Source organism: Grus americana, chromosome 7, assembly GCF_028858705.1.
Source record: "Grus americana isolate bGruAme1 chromosome 7, bGruAme1.mat, whole genome shotgun sequence".
In the NCBI taxonomy this organism is placed as follows: domain Eukaryota; kingdom Metazoa; phylum Chordata; class Aves; order Gruiformes; family Gruidae; genus Grus; species Grus americana.
The window spans coordinates 2835839-2853921 of NC_072858.1; the positions used below are offsets into that span (position 1 = coordinate 2835839).

At 43.0% G+C, this 18083-nt stretch overlaps 1 protein-coding gene across 4 annotated transcripts in view; it reads right to left on the reverse strand.

Moving 5' to 3' along the window:
• Positions 1-18083, reverse strand: part of PTPRE (protein tyrosine phosphatase receptor type E) — a 75860-nt gene that overhangs the window by 10738 nt on the left and 47039 nt on the right. For all 4 annotated transcript variants that reach the window (XM_054832334.1, XM_054832333.1, XM_054832332.1 and 1 more), the window contains 12 exons: positions 14347-14437; positions 13736-13812; positions 13582-13618; positions 12696-12793; positions 11083-11202; positions 9572-9732; positions 6333-6468; positions 5770-5919; positions 3534-3627; positions 2607-2683; positions 1580-1714; positions 674-799 (listed from right to left, as the gene is read on the reverse strand). In XM_054832334.1, coding sequence (XP_054688309.1) covers positions 674-799; positions 1580-1714; positions 2607-2683; positions 3534-3627; positions 5770-5919; positions 6333-6468; positions 9572-9732; positions 11083-11202; positions 12696-12793; positions 13582-13618; positions 13736-13812; positions 14347-14437 — 1302 coding nt within the window. The remainder of the gene's footprint in view (positions 1-673; positions 800-1579; positions 1715-2606; positions 2684-3533; positions 3628-5769; positions 5920-6332; positions 6469-9571; positions 9733-11082; positions 11203-12695; positions 12794-13581; positions 13619-13735; positions 13813-14346; positions 14438-18083) is intronic.

Genomic DNA, 18083 nt, shown 5'->3' on the forward strand with positions numbered 1-18083 from the left:
TCTCTGCTTTGTGACACACGGTGTGTACTCCCGCCTAATCCACCACCCTCCTTCTTAAGGAAACACAGAGTACTTTGAATTTAAAGTTCTTTTGCTTTGCACGTGCTAACTATTTAAGTGCATAAATTATATGCAATGCAATAAGTAGTTAAATGAATTATATTCTTAACTGCAAGTTGGGGTTTTTTTTGTTCTTCTTCAAAAAGAGCAATGTAAATCAGATCCTAAAGAAATGACGCAGTGAGTGAAGAGATGCATGCCCAAAAGATCAAAACCAGGCTCTGAGTAGATCATGCCTGCAGCAGGGCAATGTAAAGGAAGAGCTGGTAGGGAGGGGTAAGTACACGTGCTGTTAAAATGCTTCACAGGATTTAAAGATATTGAATCGAGTGTTCTTTTATAGCCATGTGGGAGATGGGAGAAAATACAAGAATAACAGCAGTAGCAAAACATTAAGAAAAACCCCAAACTAAACAACCCCACACCCCACTTTGATCAAGGACATGTTTTACTCACTGGAATTTTCATGGGGCTTTAAACACCATGTTGTGTGACTGACACAACGTTGGATGTTGATTAACCACATTTATCTTTAGATAGAAATTCCAGTTACATAATCATGTATGTAAATGCCTTCATATGTAAAAAACGTCATGTAATTTAAAAACATTACCTGATTGTATGTAACTATGAAGTCCCTTACGCTTATGGCATCTAACAGACTGTCATTCTTTATTTCGACGGTTATCTCTCCGTGAGTTACGGAGCCCTCTGATGGCCAGTACTGGCAGCATTTTTCCTGCAAAATTGAGAGGGAATTGTAAACACTCCTTGAAATTTTTTCCAGTTATCTACGTTGTCGTGAATCTCTGATATAGGAGGTGACATACAGCATAATAAACACGTTCTAAACACCTTGCAATGAAAAGGCTAATAGCCAAGAATACGGTAATAAAATATTACTATAATATAAACCATTAAGATAAAAAGGGCTTAGGAGTCACAGATGGCAAATACTGCTTTAAAACAGGTAGAATAAAATCCGGAAAGCAATGCAATGTTGTTAAAGAGCCTCCCAAAACCAACAATAAAAAAAAATGTCACAGCACTAAAACACTCTGGCTGCTGCATTGAACCCTGAATCTGCAAACGGCGGCACACAGAGGTGTACAGGACTCTCCTCATTAATTAACGACGTTCTAAGGAGAGGTTCAGAAGAAGCCACTGGAGCTTACACTGGTGAAACAGGGAGGGAAGTTTTCACAAAAGCTTTGTCCACCTGTTGCCAAATCCCAAACCACTGTTCCATGTCAGGCATCCCTATAAATTTTGTGCTTTTAATGTGAACCGGGCCCTTTCACAAACCATAATTTTCAGTAGTTTGGGTGGGTTTTCTGACAATTCAAGCCAAAGCAGCAACACTGGCCCTGTGAAGCAACAGCTCATGTTAGGAAAGGCAAAAAAAAAAAAAAAAGAATCTCCTATCGCTAGAATTTGTAGGCCTAACATTAATGCTCGTATTTTACAGGTGTTAACAGCAACCGCTTTGCTCTGGAGCTGGCAGCTGCGGGACACGTACCTGCTCCCTCTCCTGAACTTCCGTGAGCATAACGATGGTGTGGCACTTCCACTCCCACACCATCCGCCAGAAATCCTCCACCGTGTGCGGAAGCGGTCCCTGGGTGGCGATGAAGTAATCCTTCTGGCGATAGCCCTGCGGAGAAAGGCCGGGACCCCCTCATGTCGTGACACGCGAGCACAAGCGAGCCACGCCGCCCGACTGCGTGATGGTTACCGCAAAGCTGGTGACACTGAGCCTGCCCGCTGCTTGCTCTTGGCAGGAAAAAAATCCCCCGGATTCACAATCCTGAGATGTTTTTTATGGCTTTTTACAGTCATGGCTGAAGGATGGAATTCTGTAGTAACAGGTAACTGAAAGGATTTCACGATGGGATTATCACAACTGCAGCCACTAGCTGTACTGCAGAGCTAACTTTTATCTCCTTTTTTGAGCTACGGTTCTGTTTACACACTGATCACCTTCACAGCTCTAGTATCCACAATCCTCAGTTGCTACTGGGCTTTCACTGCTTAAGGACGTAATTAATTCTCATGTTTAAATAAAAACAAGACACAGAGGAAGGGGTTGCCCAGGTTCACACAGGAAGCCGGGAACGAAGTTGGGCAGGAAGGCAGGTCTGCCCAGGAGAACCCTGGCCCCAGCCACCATCAGAGCCTTCCCCCAGGCTAAAGATGGACTTTTCTTTTTCCTTTACATATTTACACCCATTAACCCGAACGCAGGAAATGGAACTGTTGGATATTAATTTTAGGGCTAATTCATTTTGCCGCCCATTTTTTAGAATTTACTAAAAACCTTAGTTTATAAATCTAACAAGAAGAATGTTTAAATTACACAACCATTTAAAATAAAACTGAAAACACCAGATAAGAAATTTGTTTGGAACACATAAGCCAAACTCAAACAAAAAGGCTCGTGTTCTTCATAAGCCAAGTTGATTGTGCCTCTTTAAAAAGACTTATCAGCAACAGCAAAATATTTGACTGACTTACAATTTAAATACATGAAAATTTTTTATACGTACATCTATGAAGGAAGCATTGATGTAGTCTGTGTACTCTTGCCCTCTTTTCATTGACAGAATCACTCGATTAAAATCATCTAGGGGGAAAAAAAAAAGTCTATTTTTACTTTTGCTAAATGTATGTTGATTGCTCCGCTATTACATTTGTGAAAGAACAAACCCAACAAAATCTGTTATCTGAAAACCAAAAAGCGTCTTAAAGATCTTATCGAGGATTTAAGCAGCGTGTGGAGGAGGGCGCCAGTTTTTCTGCTGTTGTTTTTCCTTTCGCACAGGATATGGCCAGCAAGGTCTGACTTTCGTTTTGAGGTGCAGTTACAGCGCTGCTCCACACTATGCAAGCAATCACACAGAGCGCGTGCTGGTTTAAAAGGTGGAACTGCTGAATTCTTTAATTCAGTCCCGAAAAATACCTGATCGTAATACATTTTACATTGATAAAGTAAAACACCAAGTCGTTAAATTGTTTGCAGACACTTTATAAGGGTATTACACTTTGCAAGGGGAGGATAGTGCTGTTTGTATCAGTAAGTTCTCTAGAAACTTCAGAGCAGACATACCTGCGGAGAGGACAACAAAACCAAGGCGATGGCTAATGGAAACACCCCCAAAAAATGTGTTTTAGCTAAAAATGAAGCAAACCCAAAAACTACCAGTCTGGACAGTACAACAGGTTTTGAAAGCATTTGAATTTTAGAAGCGGAGAAGTTAAAACTTTTTTTCTTTAAGATATACACAGTAATTATTTGCAGAATTCCAGTTTTGAAATGCAGGCAGGACCTCAACTGAGTTATCCCGACAGAGCCGTACTCCGATATGAGCTGTGCTGTTGTCAACGTATAGATACAGCGCGTGCTCACGACCGCCTTAGGATAATCGGGTGTTTATAGCACTTGTTTCTGTACATGTAAAAAGTTGATCTCTTACACGGGATAATCTGGATGACTCTAGCTTTCTTCATATTTGCTGGAAGATTGCCCGTTCTCATGTTTTCTTTCATTATTCGAACATTTGTTAACTTCTGTAATAAAACAGACAAATGAGGATGAGAACTCGTTGGACCAGAAGCGGTTCTCGCCCACCGTATCTGGCACTCAAAGGGTTCCCAAGTGACTTTATCAGGTACGAAACGGTAACACACTCAGAGCAAGACAAAAGCCATTTCATTGTCCTCTCTATAAAATATAAAGAATAACAGTCATGTAAATTTTTCATACTGATATTTAAGAACCTGAACCCATGACCAGAACATATCAATAAAGTTTAAGGGCTGTAAAATGACAGCAGATTTTAACATTTGGGATCTGTTTCTTGGGGTTTTTTAAGACACTTTTGGACTGTCTGAGCGTGGCGTTCAGAAGCACAGAGTACCCATTCCCTTTGAAAAGGTCTAAGTTTCTTATATTTGACATTTGGAAATTTAGTTTCATGAAATTAACCACTTTTGAAAACACCTTTTAAATAAAAAGGTCTGCATACCATTTTATCAAATGAACTTTGTTAATTTTATTTTTTTAATTTTTAAAATTCAGGGGTTTTTTTTAATTAATTTCTATTTAATTAATTTTCTTTTTTTCTTTCCAGCCTTTACACCCACAGAGGCAGACTGACCAGCACGCCAACCAAGCCTTACCTCCAGCAGCAGCCGCCCCCGACCCGGAGCAATGCCAAGAGGCGTCCTGGCCGGCCGGGCGCTCAGTAACAGGCTTTTCCTTTCCACATTGTGCTCAAGTACTGAAAAAATTCTCTTTCATAGACTTCCCTTCCTTTACGGTCAAAACATGAACTGAATTCATATTCAAATGAATTTCATTCATAGTACTATCATTACAATCCTGTTCAGAGTATTACAACGCCGGTGCCGGGGTCCTTGCAAGATTGCGCAAGGCAACACAACAATAAGAGGTTGCTTCTGCTGGGGCGGGACTTATCGGGTAGTGATCGCAGTTACACAGTTGCATTGCAGCAACTATTTATAGAAATTCAATTTAAATTAAAATTCATTCCATTTTCAAACTGCAAGCAGATTTTCAGGCACGTCTTTGCCAGGTACTGAGTGTCTGGAGCATATCTCAGTTCCAGTAAAATCTCTAGTACCAGCAACAGGCTATTAGAAAGAACCCCTGCGCCCTACAGAAATCACTTTTCAGCTACTCTGTAATACTGCGTTCAACTGACTTTACGTCCGAGACTCTCATACTGGTTACAACACAACTCTACTCTTTTTTTCGTGTAGGTGGGCTCGGTGCTCCTGGGCCATCTAACTGCTTTTCAGAACACACGGCAGAACTAAACGTTGCTCTCTGCACTTTAACGCAGCCTTGCTGGCACACTGGACAGCAAAAACAAACTTAGGAATTCTAGAAAAAGTAGAATCCTCGGTGTTTTCATTTGCTTCCTTCCCTCAGACAGGCCAATACTCTTGATTTTTGAACTTGCTGCCATATCGGCAGACTTATTTTGGCATCATTTTCTTTTTTCCAGTTCCAAATTTGTGATTAAATTAATAGTTTAAAGGAAAGGGAGAACTCCAGTTAACACCTGTATGTCGTTTAATGCTTTAGACCTATGTACAGAATAAATATTTTAGCACAGCAAAAGTCATAGACAAGTTCTGTTTCCTCAGGACAGTAAAGTCTATTTTAAACCACGATCACAAACAGCCAGCATGGTTCGTTTCTGCTTTTGGGGTTTCTCCACTAAACAGAAAGGCTTTGTTTCTTTTTTTTTCCCTGACGGGTCTGGATATTCAGCACAAGATGTGTAAATTCCCTGCAACTCTCCCTGCCACCGAGTTAACAATCCCGTTGAGATGCAAATTAGGTGCACATAACCGCGCTCACTCTCCCAGCATTATCTGATCTGGCATCTAGCACCAAACCGAAAGAACAATTCCAGTTTGTTTATAAACAAACAGAAAGTATATAGGAAAAGGTCCCTAAGAAGAGGTAGCTTTGCATGAGCATTTGCAGAACAGGATGTTAAGCAAGGCCCCATTCACCAACTCCGCAGGACCATTCCCAGCCAGCACAAAATAAAACAAGTTGTTCTGTTTTGATGGACCTTTTCTTTTGAGGCTACACTTGTCCTGCTTCTGAAGTATCTTTTTGGCCTGAATGTTGCCACACTTAGAAATCCTACGACAAAGGACTTTCATACTTACTTTAAATTCTTCTTCTAGCCCTATTTTGACAAGGTTTGGCGCCGCGCTGTGTGATGTTTGTAGATGTTTTTCTAAGGATGACACGTCTAGCTCCGTGTCACCGTAGAGGTAGTATTCAAGTAAGGCTTGATAAATGAAGGAGTATTGCATCTGGAACGAACAAAGAGGCAGATTAGCATCCTGCAAAGCAAGGACGTGAAACTATGAATTCTGGCACCTTTATCTCTCTCATTTGGTCTACAATCTACTAATCATCAAAATATGCCTTAAGCTAAACAAGGCTTTTCCTGTTATATCACTCACATTCTCTAAAATTCTCTTGTGCATGGGGAACCCTGGACACGATGCCTGAAGATAACGTGCCTTATGGTGGTCTTCACAGCCCAAAACGCCTCTATCTTCTTCCCCAACCCCATCCTTCTGCTGGGCTTTGTTCATTTTCCAATTATCCAGGTGTGCAACAGAATGGGACATACTGGGATGAACATCAGAGTGGAAATACAGAAGCATATTCTTCTTCGACCCCAAAAAGTTGTAATTTCAAGTGATGAAAGTCCACTTACGTCAGTCTGAACCATCTGCGGACGCTGATTACGGATTCTTGAAACAAACTCAAACACATCAACCTTCTGTTCCGCGTGCATCATGTCTATTATGGCATCTATAACGATAAACGTGCCTGTGCGACCCACACCAGCGCTTGAAAAGGAACCGCAAACAAACAAGAAAAAACTCAGTTGAATTCCAGGAATTGCTAGAGCAAAGACACAGGTAGAACTCATGCTGTTTATGACTGAAATACTCACTGCGAAACACAACATTTCGGTTTTTTAACAATGACAGCAACAAAAAAAAAAAAGGATGTATAAGGTTTTAACATAAAAAGTCAACTCTTAACAGCTCAGAAATGATGATATCAAAGTTATATTAAAAAAGACCTTTGGAAAAAAAAAATTCTGCTTGACCAGCTATAACAATTCAGTCTAAGAGGAAATTTTTAAATTTTTTTTTTCTTAATTTTTAGCTTGTGCAAATGCTTGCTGTTGCATCCTACTTAGATAATAGTTACTTGTAACAAAGTTCTACACTTCCCAACGCTGCCATCCCAAAATACTTTTTTTTTTTAATATATCCTTCAACAGCCACGAGAGGGAGCATGATCATTATAAATTACACCACTCCCGACTTTCAGCTCTTCCTTTCAGAGGAAAAGGGCATGGCATCCTGTGCTAGGCATTAATAGCTCTCCTTTAACCTTCTGTTAGCCTGCTTGGTACAGCAACTCCTGTGATGTCCACAAATTCCTTCTGAAACACGACAAAATCCTCTCCCTCCATCCTGGCGTGCCCAAAAATACAGATCGATATTCAGCCAGGAAACATCAGGCTTTAAATAACACCAGAAAAAAAAATTGCATGCACAATACGACTTAGTTCATATGTACACACACATACTTTTAACAGCAAACGCCACGTGAAATCAAAGCCCCCGAGCACCCGATTCCAGAGGTCCGGTGGAGACGAGCAGACCCATGGAGTACCACGGACCTCCGCCAAAATGTGACTCCTTCACAGTTAACAAGCCCACTACAACCTTCTGCCTCCAAATTCCTTTGCGTTCACTCATCAGCTTTGGCAGGCTGCCCTCTCACCTGGCCCAGCCACCTCCCGACCCAGCGCTCCCACCCGCCGGTCCCCTTGGCCCCTCTGCGGCCAGTGACCACTGGCCACCCCATGGTGGCCATGGCTGCCTTCCCTCTCGCTTCCATTCATTCACGTTTGACCTCTGCCACCGCGGACGAGTCCACCTCGAGTCCTACTGTCTTGACTGCCGCTTTACAGCGATTTTCCTTTTTCCTGACACGTCCTGGAAACCACCTGAGCGTGGGCTGCTCAACACCACTTCACACTTCTTCACCACCCAGCCCTGCGAGCTTTTACCCATCGAGCCCCGCGCTCGGCTTCCTCCCTTCTCTTCCCTTTGCAGACACAATCCTTTTTTACACATCCTCGTCCTCTCCCCGTGCCTCTGCCCCAAGGTTAGCTCACTTCAGACCACCGCTGAATTCAATCCTTGCATCTCCCTGCTAAAGCTGGTCACCTCACCAACCTCGACATTTGCCTTGGAAGTTCCCCGATTTTATCCATCCTTAACCCTCCCTAGGGTACCCCTTACTCAGCTATTCCTCAATGTAGCTCTCTGCTCACTGGAAAAAAAAAAATTCGCAAAACTTCTGGGGAAAAAAAGAATTGGCAGAAAATCCTGTCCCCCCCTTCCTCCCCCCGCCCCCTCTTATCTGCTGCTCTTTACTTCCAAATGCTAAGTTAGTGTTTTATTAACTTCCAAAAGATTCCGATTGAGCAGTTTTTGCTCGAAATGACTGGGTGATATTTTTATAAAAGCTCACTAAAAATGGATGGTTACTCACTACCGATGAGCTTCCCTTTCCTTTTTTCAACAATTCAATAGTGTCATATCCTGAACTGTAACGGAAATTAAGTGTCACCTCTCTCGTTCTTTATTTCTAAAGCAGGCTGAAGTACTGACACACAACGGTGTTACTGTGTTCCACTGGACCACTGTATTTAAATCTCTGCAGTTTTTTACTAAGATATTTTATACTTTCCTATATTTTGTCTCTACTTCTGCTGATTAAACTAAGTACAGAATTTCCTGTTGGTACAAAATGAACTTCAAACCCAACATGAGTCCCCGCAGAACATCACAGCAAAAGGCCATAAAAATATTGCGGGTTTCTCAGAGGAAAGGCTATGTGAGAAAACTAAAAAATCTTTTTCTGTTTAATGCTTTTCTTTAAGCCTCTTATGTGTGACACCTGGGAGAGAAGATGAATCCTGGCAAGGCAAGGGCTGGATGGAAATGATGAAAAAAAAAAAAAGAATAAAAAGGCTGGCTTGGTCTGGACAGACACGCTCTTTTTCAATAGTGCACACTTCAAGGACTCTTGGAGAGTATTTCTAGTTGTCCGACACAAGCAAGAGAAAAAGAAACAAATACATGAGTCTACAACCATTTCCTTAGAAACAAACCCCAGCAAGACAAAGCAGCTATTCTTTTCTTTTTATTCTAACCTCGCTACGATAATTGCTCCTGAAAAGACACTTCTTGCTCAGTTCTGAGCTTACAGTTGCTATAGAGATTGCAATTATTCTTTTAAAACTGCCTTGGAGTTTGTTTGTGGTTTCATCAGCGTAAGATTTCAAACAGTTTAGCACAAGCCTTTACTAGCAGGAAGTTTGTGTGTGTGTGTGACCAAATGAGTGGCACATGTTCTGTATCGGTATGTAGTACATTTTTAAAATTGCAGCATTTAAGTCTCTCAAATGCAAGTCTTTATTCAAAACTTTCTAGGGATTTAATAGACAATTTACAAAGCAAACTGCAATTTGCTTGTGGGAGAAGTGGGGGATGAATTCTCAGAGGAGCATTTAGTGGCAAAGGTCGCAGATTTGTATTACAAGTCTGTTTTTGTGACAAAGAACATATTTATACCAAACACTGGGTATCGCTCACAGATTAAAAAAAAAACCCCAAAACAACAACTTCTGTTTGAGTATTAAAGTGACAGCAAAGACAGTTCTTCTGAAATTGTTCTTCCCCTGGGCTCTCAAAAAGCTCAGCATATTATTGCCCTTTACATCTATAAACATGTAAGTAAATATATACAGACATACACTCACGAACTTCATAGCCTATGAACAGAAGATTAAAATTTAGTCTTGATATTCTACATGTACCTCTAGGCCAAGCTCAGAGAATGGCTCGAAGAGCACATACATACCTACAGTGAACCACAATTGGTCCAGCGTGGGCAGGATTCAGTGTTTTGACTTTTTTCAGGAATTTCAGCATCCCGATAGGTGTGAAAGGCACCCCAAAATCAGGCCAGCTGGTAAAGTGAAGCTGCGTGACGAGCCTCGGAGCTTTACAACCGTCATGAAGCTGCAGGCAACACACAGACCCCGAGTTTGACATTTCATTTTTCATGCACAAATTTACAAACAAACTGCTGTGGTTATTTATTACTTTAATTTCTGCAATGCTTAGAGCCTAACTCAAGGATTAGAAGTTTACAGTGTATGTAAAATACAACCACAGAGTAAAATTACCATATATTATTAAAAAGCCTCTTTGCAGTGAAAACTAGAATAATCCCAGGATAGGATTGCAAAGAGTAAGACTCACAATTTATGTTAATAATGGATCAAGTCCTTTTCCACTTACAATATCCTCACGAGACTTCTTTTAGCTGTCTCAGACGAAACTCACAAAATTCAGCCCAAACATTCAGGATCTGCATTGCTAGGAGATGCCAAATGCCAGCTTTTCCCATATCACGTAGGAAAAATGAAAGAAGGGCTGCACCTCTAATGGCCAACCACTGCCAGTTTCATCATCTGACCTACTCCTCGGGAATGAAAGAGTAGGTACTTCAGAAGCAACCACAGCAGAGCTCAGCATCGTTTCACCTGCATTCACTAACCAGGACCTGTCCTTAAGGTTAGAAAACGTATCTGTCTCACAAGCTTTGAGTCTGGTAGCCAGGGTCAAGGCCATTTCTTTCAAACTGGAGAAAGCCAGCTGGTTTTGTAATGTTACCTGGTCTCCACCAAATGAATCCATCCATATTTTGAGGGGTTCTGAGCTCTCCATGTAGTTCTACACAGCTATACGTGGTTTATCACCTCTCACCAGTGCATATTTTCGGTCTTCAATTTGAATTAGACGGTCGTTGCATTACGAACACAGCAGCCCTCCCTTTAAGAGGTGAGGATCTCCAGCAATTTCCTCCCATACAAGGCTACACACTGCAGACAAGAGCAAAGTCATGCCCACCCCCTCTTGTGATCTAAAGCTTTAGCTGGTGCCGGAGACCACGGATACAACAGAAATCAAGCCGTAATGCTGTCTGACATTGGCCAACTAGGAGCTGCTCTAAATACCCAAGCATATCCAAAGCCACTCATTTATTCATCTATGCAATTTGTCCCAGAAAAAGTCAAGACGCTGCTCCCGTGCTCCCTCCCTGACAGCCACAGGGAATGACTTTCTGCGGCCCTTGGCTACAGACAAGAAGAAACGGAGCAGAACCTCTTGCAGTCCATTAAACTGCGGCGGACGCTGCTGACGGGCAGAGCTTGCTGTCCTGCCTAGGAGAGGTGCAACACCTTTCTCAATTTGCAAATATCTTTAACTGATTTCCCAAATGTCTTTTAAGCAAATACTCAAGATTGTAATAATTTCCTTTAAAAATTAAAATGAAGACTCAGCAAGAGCGTTACCGCTCCTTACCGACTGGACGCAGAACTTGCGGATAGTGTAGTCCACCAGAACGATACAATCTTCCACCGACACGCGGATACTTCCGTAAGTCCAGCACCCTTGGTCGGGCCAATACTGATAACATTTTTCCTGTACAAACATACAGTGAGTTTTAGAACGCTGAGTCTGCTTTCCTTGTTGGTCACTCATAAAACAACAAAGTTATTTGAAAATAGCGGACGTCAGTATGCATATGAGTACGCAGAGTTTCTCATCTGGCACAACACAGCTTTAACACTTTGCTAGTGCTATTGATGCTTAAATATATGCAGAGGAGGTGAGAATAGCTTTGAGGCTGTTTTTACCCTAGTCAGACCTAAACAGCTTGGGTGTTTTGTTCAGGATTTTTGTTAGGGCGTGCCTAACTGCGGGCACTGGGATGTTGCGGCTCTTTATTTTTAAGCTTTAGGTGTAATCGGTGAGAAATGTGAGGCAGTCCTCATTCAGAGTCATCAGCAACATCCAGATTTAACAGTTCTGGCTTCTCATATTGGGAATGGGTTTGTCTTATGGACTGCCTTTGCTGTTGGAGCTTCAGCAAACAATGCTATGCTTGCCGCAAAATAAAGTGGAAGTACCCCCCGTGAAGAGGCAGACAAGGAATGCATCGACATTATCTTTTCTGCACTGTAAAAAAATGCACAAAATAGCTATGAAGGCCAACTTTCACACAGCGAGACGGCACATCACGTCTCACAAGCGCATCCATCCTCGTCTCCTTCCCAAAGCCAGCTGTTGCTGCTGATCCCCGCATGTCCCAAGGGCAGGGGAGGTGTCCTCGGGCGGCGAGAAAAGCCTGGCTCTCGGCAGCGCGTGGCTCCTGCCTTCTCCCTCTCCTCCCTCCCGCACCCAAAAAAACCCCAAGGGGATTTTCCCTGGTATATATTCTCAAGGACTTATATATAATTCAAATAAGGATGTAGCGTGCTTGGTGTGGCAAACTGTCCCCCAGGAGAAAAGAAAATAATTTAAAAGTATCTTTTACGTTTCTGATGGTACACTTCCTTAATGTTTTAACTTAGCTCCTCAAGTCTGCGAAGCAGGAATGAAGTTAAGTGTCTCACGCTTGTCGTGTGCGTCTCGGTGTTCAGCCAGTACACGTGCAAAGGCTCGCACAGCGGGAGGAGCGAGATGCGTGCGAGGAGGGATGGGGGGCCAGGGAGGAACAGCATCACTCTCACAAAGCAGCAGCTTTGGGTTTTAATTGTTTTGTGCGTGTGCCAGAAAGAATTTTGAAACCTAATACTCAGAAAAATGAAGAGAGTTTTTAATCTTCATTTCTACCTGAGCCCACCCACAAGTGCAGCCTTACACCGCGATAGACACACACGCACGAGGATTTGCCTTTGGCTATGGGCTATGCAGGACAAAATTAGCTATCAGAATTTTTTCCTTGAGATCTACACATATAAATTTGTATTTTGGAAATGAAAACTACATTTACGAGCAGAAGCTCAGATGTGCTAACAGGGACCGGAGAAGGAAGTGGTCAGAAATGTGACTGGCCCGACACTGAGCGGCCACAACTGCTTTTGGAGCACGCTCTCGTAGAGACATCCCAGAGCAAACTGAAAGCTCTTTACCTCTTTCCTTTCTTTCAGGTTGGTTAACATGACGATAATGGCTGACTTCTGCTCCCATATCATCCTCCAGAAATCATTAACTGTTTCTTGCTTCGGTCCTGCAGACAGAATACAGCTTTGCTCAAGAGGAGTGATGGAGACCAGCACAAACACCCCCGCCTGCGCGCTGGGTGCCCCCCCAGATCTGTGTTCACTACGCACTGCTCAGGTTTTGAATATACCATGTATTTCTTAAGAAAAAAAAAAAAAATCCTATTTGCTTTTACACAATCAGATATCTCCTCTCTTGAAACATTATCAATGCTCTTTGAAGCAGGCTACGGCAGGAGCATGGTTTAGGGTTTCTGCTTTACAGCTCTCCCCCACGCCAAGGTCCAAGTTACCTGGGACCACAATGAACCACTGCCTTGAGAGCTGCTCATCGTGTGCAGCACAGGAGTAGTTTCTGAAGGGCCGGGGCAGCTATTGCTTTGTGTCTGAAATTGCGGTGACAAAGTTCACACAACTTGTGGCTAAATATAGCATAGGAATTAATGGGAAAACGCTGATTTCTGTATCATCAGGATCGCGTAGACAGACTGTATTACTGTATTATCAGGAGACATCATTTTTCAACCCCCCAGTAAGTAGATGAGAAAAAAAGAATAAAAAAAAAAAAAAAATAAGAGAAGCAAAGCAGAGGTGGAGGGAGGAAGACGAGTGTCTTCGCTCCGAGCAGTATGCAGGTCTAGAGGCAGTGGGTTTTAATATCATTTAAACTGTAACCTCTGAATCCCACCTCACATTTGGCCATCATCTGCAGCTGAAAATAACCTCTAAAACATGCCTAAAATTAAATATGTTCAGCCATTAAGATGTACAGAATAGAGAAATGAAAATAAATTACCTTGTGCTGCTATAAATTTATTCTTTTCTTTATAACCCTATGGAAATAAATATCACAGCAGTTAAAAAATTAAATGCCAACGTATGCTAGCAGAAAAACACTTATTTAATTCAAAGTTTGCAGTTTGGCCAACAGTGGAAAACTGTCAACTTACATCTATATATGATGCATTGATATAGTCTGAAGGTGGGACTCCATCGATTTGGGTCAAAATCACTCTGGAATGATCATCTGGAAGAAAACACATCACAAGCAGGTTTGCATGTGAAATAACCTGAAACACGTTACTTCCTTGCAAGCAGGGGGCCAGGCTAAGCACACACTTCCCAACCCAGCTCTCTCCCGTATCGTCCCTAGTTCTCATCAAGAAACTTTCTCCACAAACATCTTGCTCTGCTCCCACACCTGGAGGTCACTGGGACTGCAGCTCTACAATACTGGAAGCCCAAACTTTGCCATATTTGATTGCCCAAAATTAACCTGAGACACTAAAATATCCGCTTGACAGAGTGTAACTTGGTGAACCCCGTCAGAGCTAAGGCTTTACAGCACAGCACCTGATAACCGCGACAGAAAAACCTAAAAGATGATGGTCAACTCTAGAGACATGCCACAGCAAAACAGGTTCTGCACGAATAACGCATGAAGAACAGTTGTGGCCAGCGAAATTGTATAACTTGACTATTTTCAGCAGATGAACACTACTACCAGCATGCTCAGTGCCAGAGTTAATTGTCCGATTTAAAAGAAAAAGGAAAGTCTTACATGGCAGGATGTTGGGATATCTGTTTTTCTCCCTGTTTTCTTCCTTATTTGCCATTTCAAATGTTCCCTGCACATATCCAGGTGTTAATGACTGAAAGAAAAAAAGGATACAAAAGTCAATGTGTTAGAAAACAGCTAACTGTTGACCGCGCGTGGCGTAGGGAAAATCTGCATTTATACATATTGCCTTGCATCCAACAAAATTAAACATATTTCTTTTTTTTTTTCCACAGTAACTTTCATTACTTTATAACAGGAAACCACGTCCTGGCAGATTTCACTACAGAAAGCGAGTTCAGCAGTTTTGGAAAAATAAGTAATTTTTCCACCAGAATTCGCAGTTATTTAGAAAATTGTTAAACCCCGAGCTGCTGCTTTAAGCTGCCATCTGCCACGGTGATTCACAGCGCCGTGACCCAGCCGCATGGATGCGCCGCTCCATCGAGCTCGGCTCCGACAGCTACTTTTAGCAATAACAGTTGGTTCAATAACACAAATAGAGTTTGATTGTTAATAGCTCACTGTTAAGAACATGAAATATCAAATATCTTGCCCGAGATCCACAGGTGAGGGCCCAATGCTGGCAGAAAGGGAAGAAGAAAAAAAATAAATCCCAATCCTTTTATGCTGAAAGTCGCTGTACGAGCACAAGTCAAATTCTGCAAGTAATCAGCAAGATCTAGGACTGCAGATAAATTTAGTCGAGCTTAAAAAAAACCCTCCAAATGAAAAAAAAAAAAACAAACCCAACAAATCAGTCTTGCAGAGCAATCAAATGAAAGGAAGAAATGGAGAGGAAGAGGGTGAAGATGAAAACAAGGAGGTGACCAAGGCAGAGCCCCTCCACCTCCACGCAGAAGCTGCTGAGATGCCACCACCGGCGCCAAGCGGCGGAGCTCGGGCTGCGGCGAGGAGCCCGGGGCAAAGGCAGGGTCAGACAAGGCACGGCTCACCAAAAGCCACGGCACGAGGCTCCTGCCCTGCGCTTCTAGCCACCCCCTCGCTGCGAATGGCATAAAGATTCCAGTTTCATCAAGTTTCTTGTACCGAACTCCTAAAAACAGCGTGTTGGATTCCACCGGGGTAAAATCCCAGCCGTTTGGGACAACACAACCACTTTCTCCCACCTTTCTTTTACCTCCCACCTACCCCTGCCCGGTCTGAATCACACAGGGGGAGGGAAAAAATTGGTAAGCGACTGTCAGCATAAAGCAACTATCCTTGCTGGCCTGGCGGGGAGCAGGGCTGGGAGTTTCCCCGTAGGAACAGCAATCTGGGTTGTCAGGGTGACATAGGATAAAAGGGGGGTGCGGGAAGGACTTTGCCACCACCACAGAGGAAACAGCAACGTGCAGTTGTGGTTTGGTTGTTGTTTTTTGGGTTTGTTTTGTTTTTTTTAATCGGTTAAACTTGTGAATGTAAGTAAAAGAAAGGAGAGAAGGTTAAAACGACTTGAAAAAGAAAGATGCTTTTAGCAAACTGCTTAATTCCTTTTATGAATGAAGGCCGTGTTTTTGTTAATTAAAATACATTTACAATTTAGAAAACACAGAAACTTAATTTATGTTTTGCATAAAAAGAAGTAATTAGCACTTCAAACACGATTTCTTCAAACTTCAAAAGTCAGGCAACAAATTCCCAATAAACAGTCATACAAGTTCCGCACCTCCATGCGAAAAAACACACGAAGAGTCATGACCTCTGGCAAAATCGTCCCTCCGTTCCCCGCTCCTTACTCCTGCAAGGCCCTGACATCTCCCCAGAAACCTCCTAATGTCACGCTGCACCTCCTGAAGCGGGTTTTGAACCCCGGTGCAAGGACACAGCCCATTTCGCTGCTCCCACCCATCTTCAGAGGGGAGGATGTGATTCATCAAGGATGTACTTCATCACGTCCTCTCCATCACCCCACAAATCACGAGGAACTGACGAGTCCTGGTGGCCCTGGGTCGTCTGCTGCCACCACAGTCCTATCTGCTCCCCCTTCACAGGAATCCTAAAATCTCTCTGAAGCTCCCGACGGGCTCAACCTACTCCACATCAGCGCATTTTCTCCTTTTTTTTCACTGAATGAGCCACGGGAACGTCTTAATCAAGTCAAAATTAAAATTTCAAAAGCAAATTCTTACAGGAAGCTTTGCAGACATTAATCTGAAAATCAAGGCAATAAGCTAGCCATCACAAACTTCAAACATCCAGCTCCTCATGCATTATGGATGATAAAAAGAGGTAAGGCTTATTTGAAAGGACCATACCGAAAGGAATTTTTTTTTTTTTTAAATGTTTTCTTCTTTTTTTCCTGTGAAGAAAGAACACACTCTTCCTAGTCCCCTATGTTCACAAAGGAATCAAATAATAAAAAATGAAGCAACTGAGGGTGGAAGGAGCCTCTGCTATTTTGGTTAGTGTACGAATGCAACAAGTGCAAGGTACTTCTTAGAGGTAACTTAGGCTTTAAGGATAAATCAAAAGTATTGAAGAACACCATTAGGCACATAAATCTGAGAACTGTCCTCAAAAATCCTTTCTAGCCACTGCACGTCTTCATCTATAAGCACTTGCTTTGTTTCCCTTTTGGCAAAAAAATCGCTTGGGACCCACCTTTTTTGGCTGGTGCACATGGCTGGCCACCACCGGCTGCCAGGACTGCCGAAACTCCATTTCAAGCCTAAATTCATTTCAAATTTGCAACGGAGACCCTGTATCCGCATTCCCGGAGATGCCAGAGCCCTGACATGCTGTATCAGGCTATGTGAAGCAAACACCGGAGCGGGCAGAGATCCCCATCAGCCGAGCATCCCCCACCCCGGCTGCAGCCAGGGTCCCACAGCCCCCCCTGCCCCACGGCTCGTGCAGGGGGAATAGCTTTGGACCCATCCAAAACCTGCGGCGTTTGGCAGCTACAGCCTCGAGGGGCAGGTCCAGGTGTAACCTCAGCTGGCAGGAGGACGGAGCTGAGTGCTGGGGGATGCTCCGAGGGTGAGGATGTCACTCAGATGTCTGTGCCCACGGGTCCCACTATCTCGACCCCTTTCCTTCCAGCGCTGCTTCTGTTTGTCACCTTTCCTGGTTTATGCTACAATATCAATCACTCCGATTTTCAGCTGTCTTACACCCTTTCTTCCCCTGTCAGGCTTAAGCAAACAGCTCATATATCCACACAAGCAGCCAGAGGAGACAGAGTGGGTCAAAAAAAACCCCCCACATACAGCACCGAGCAGAAGTTAGGTACCATCACCCCCCGTCACTGCTCACTTATGGGGACCGGACCCCAGTTTTCAGACTCAGCGCTTGTGTGCAGACAGCAACTCACATGCTCACAGCATGGTGCAGAAAATGATCCAAGCAAAGCAGGTTTTAAAAATAAAAATAGATGGCTTGTTTCGCTCCTAACTGCAGAACGAATTAATCAGGAGAGTCAAAATTCGCAAGCGCACATCTTGTCAAATTAGTTTTCACGTTCATTTTGTCGACTTCGATAAATATCTCCACAATGCTCCCTCTCTGATAAGGCAAAGAAATTATATGTTTTAAATATATCATCAAACAAACTGCAGATATAAATATGCTACCAATTAAGAAGGTAACTTAACAGACTGTCTAATCAATGCCTGCATCAGCTTTGACAACTCCGTATTTGACATTTAAGCTACTGCTCTGTGCAACTTGCTTCTGCTGTAAGGGAAGTGAAAAGAAATAACAAAAAGTATGGAAAAGGCCCCCGAATGCAGGCGTGC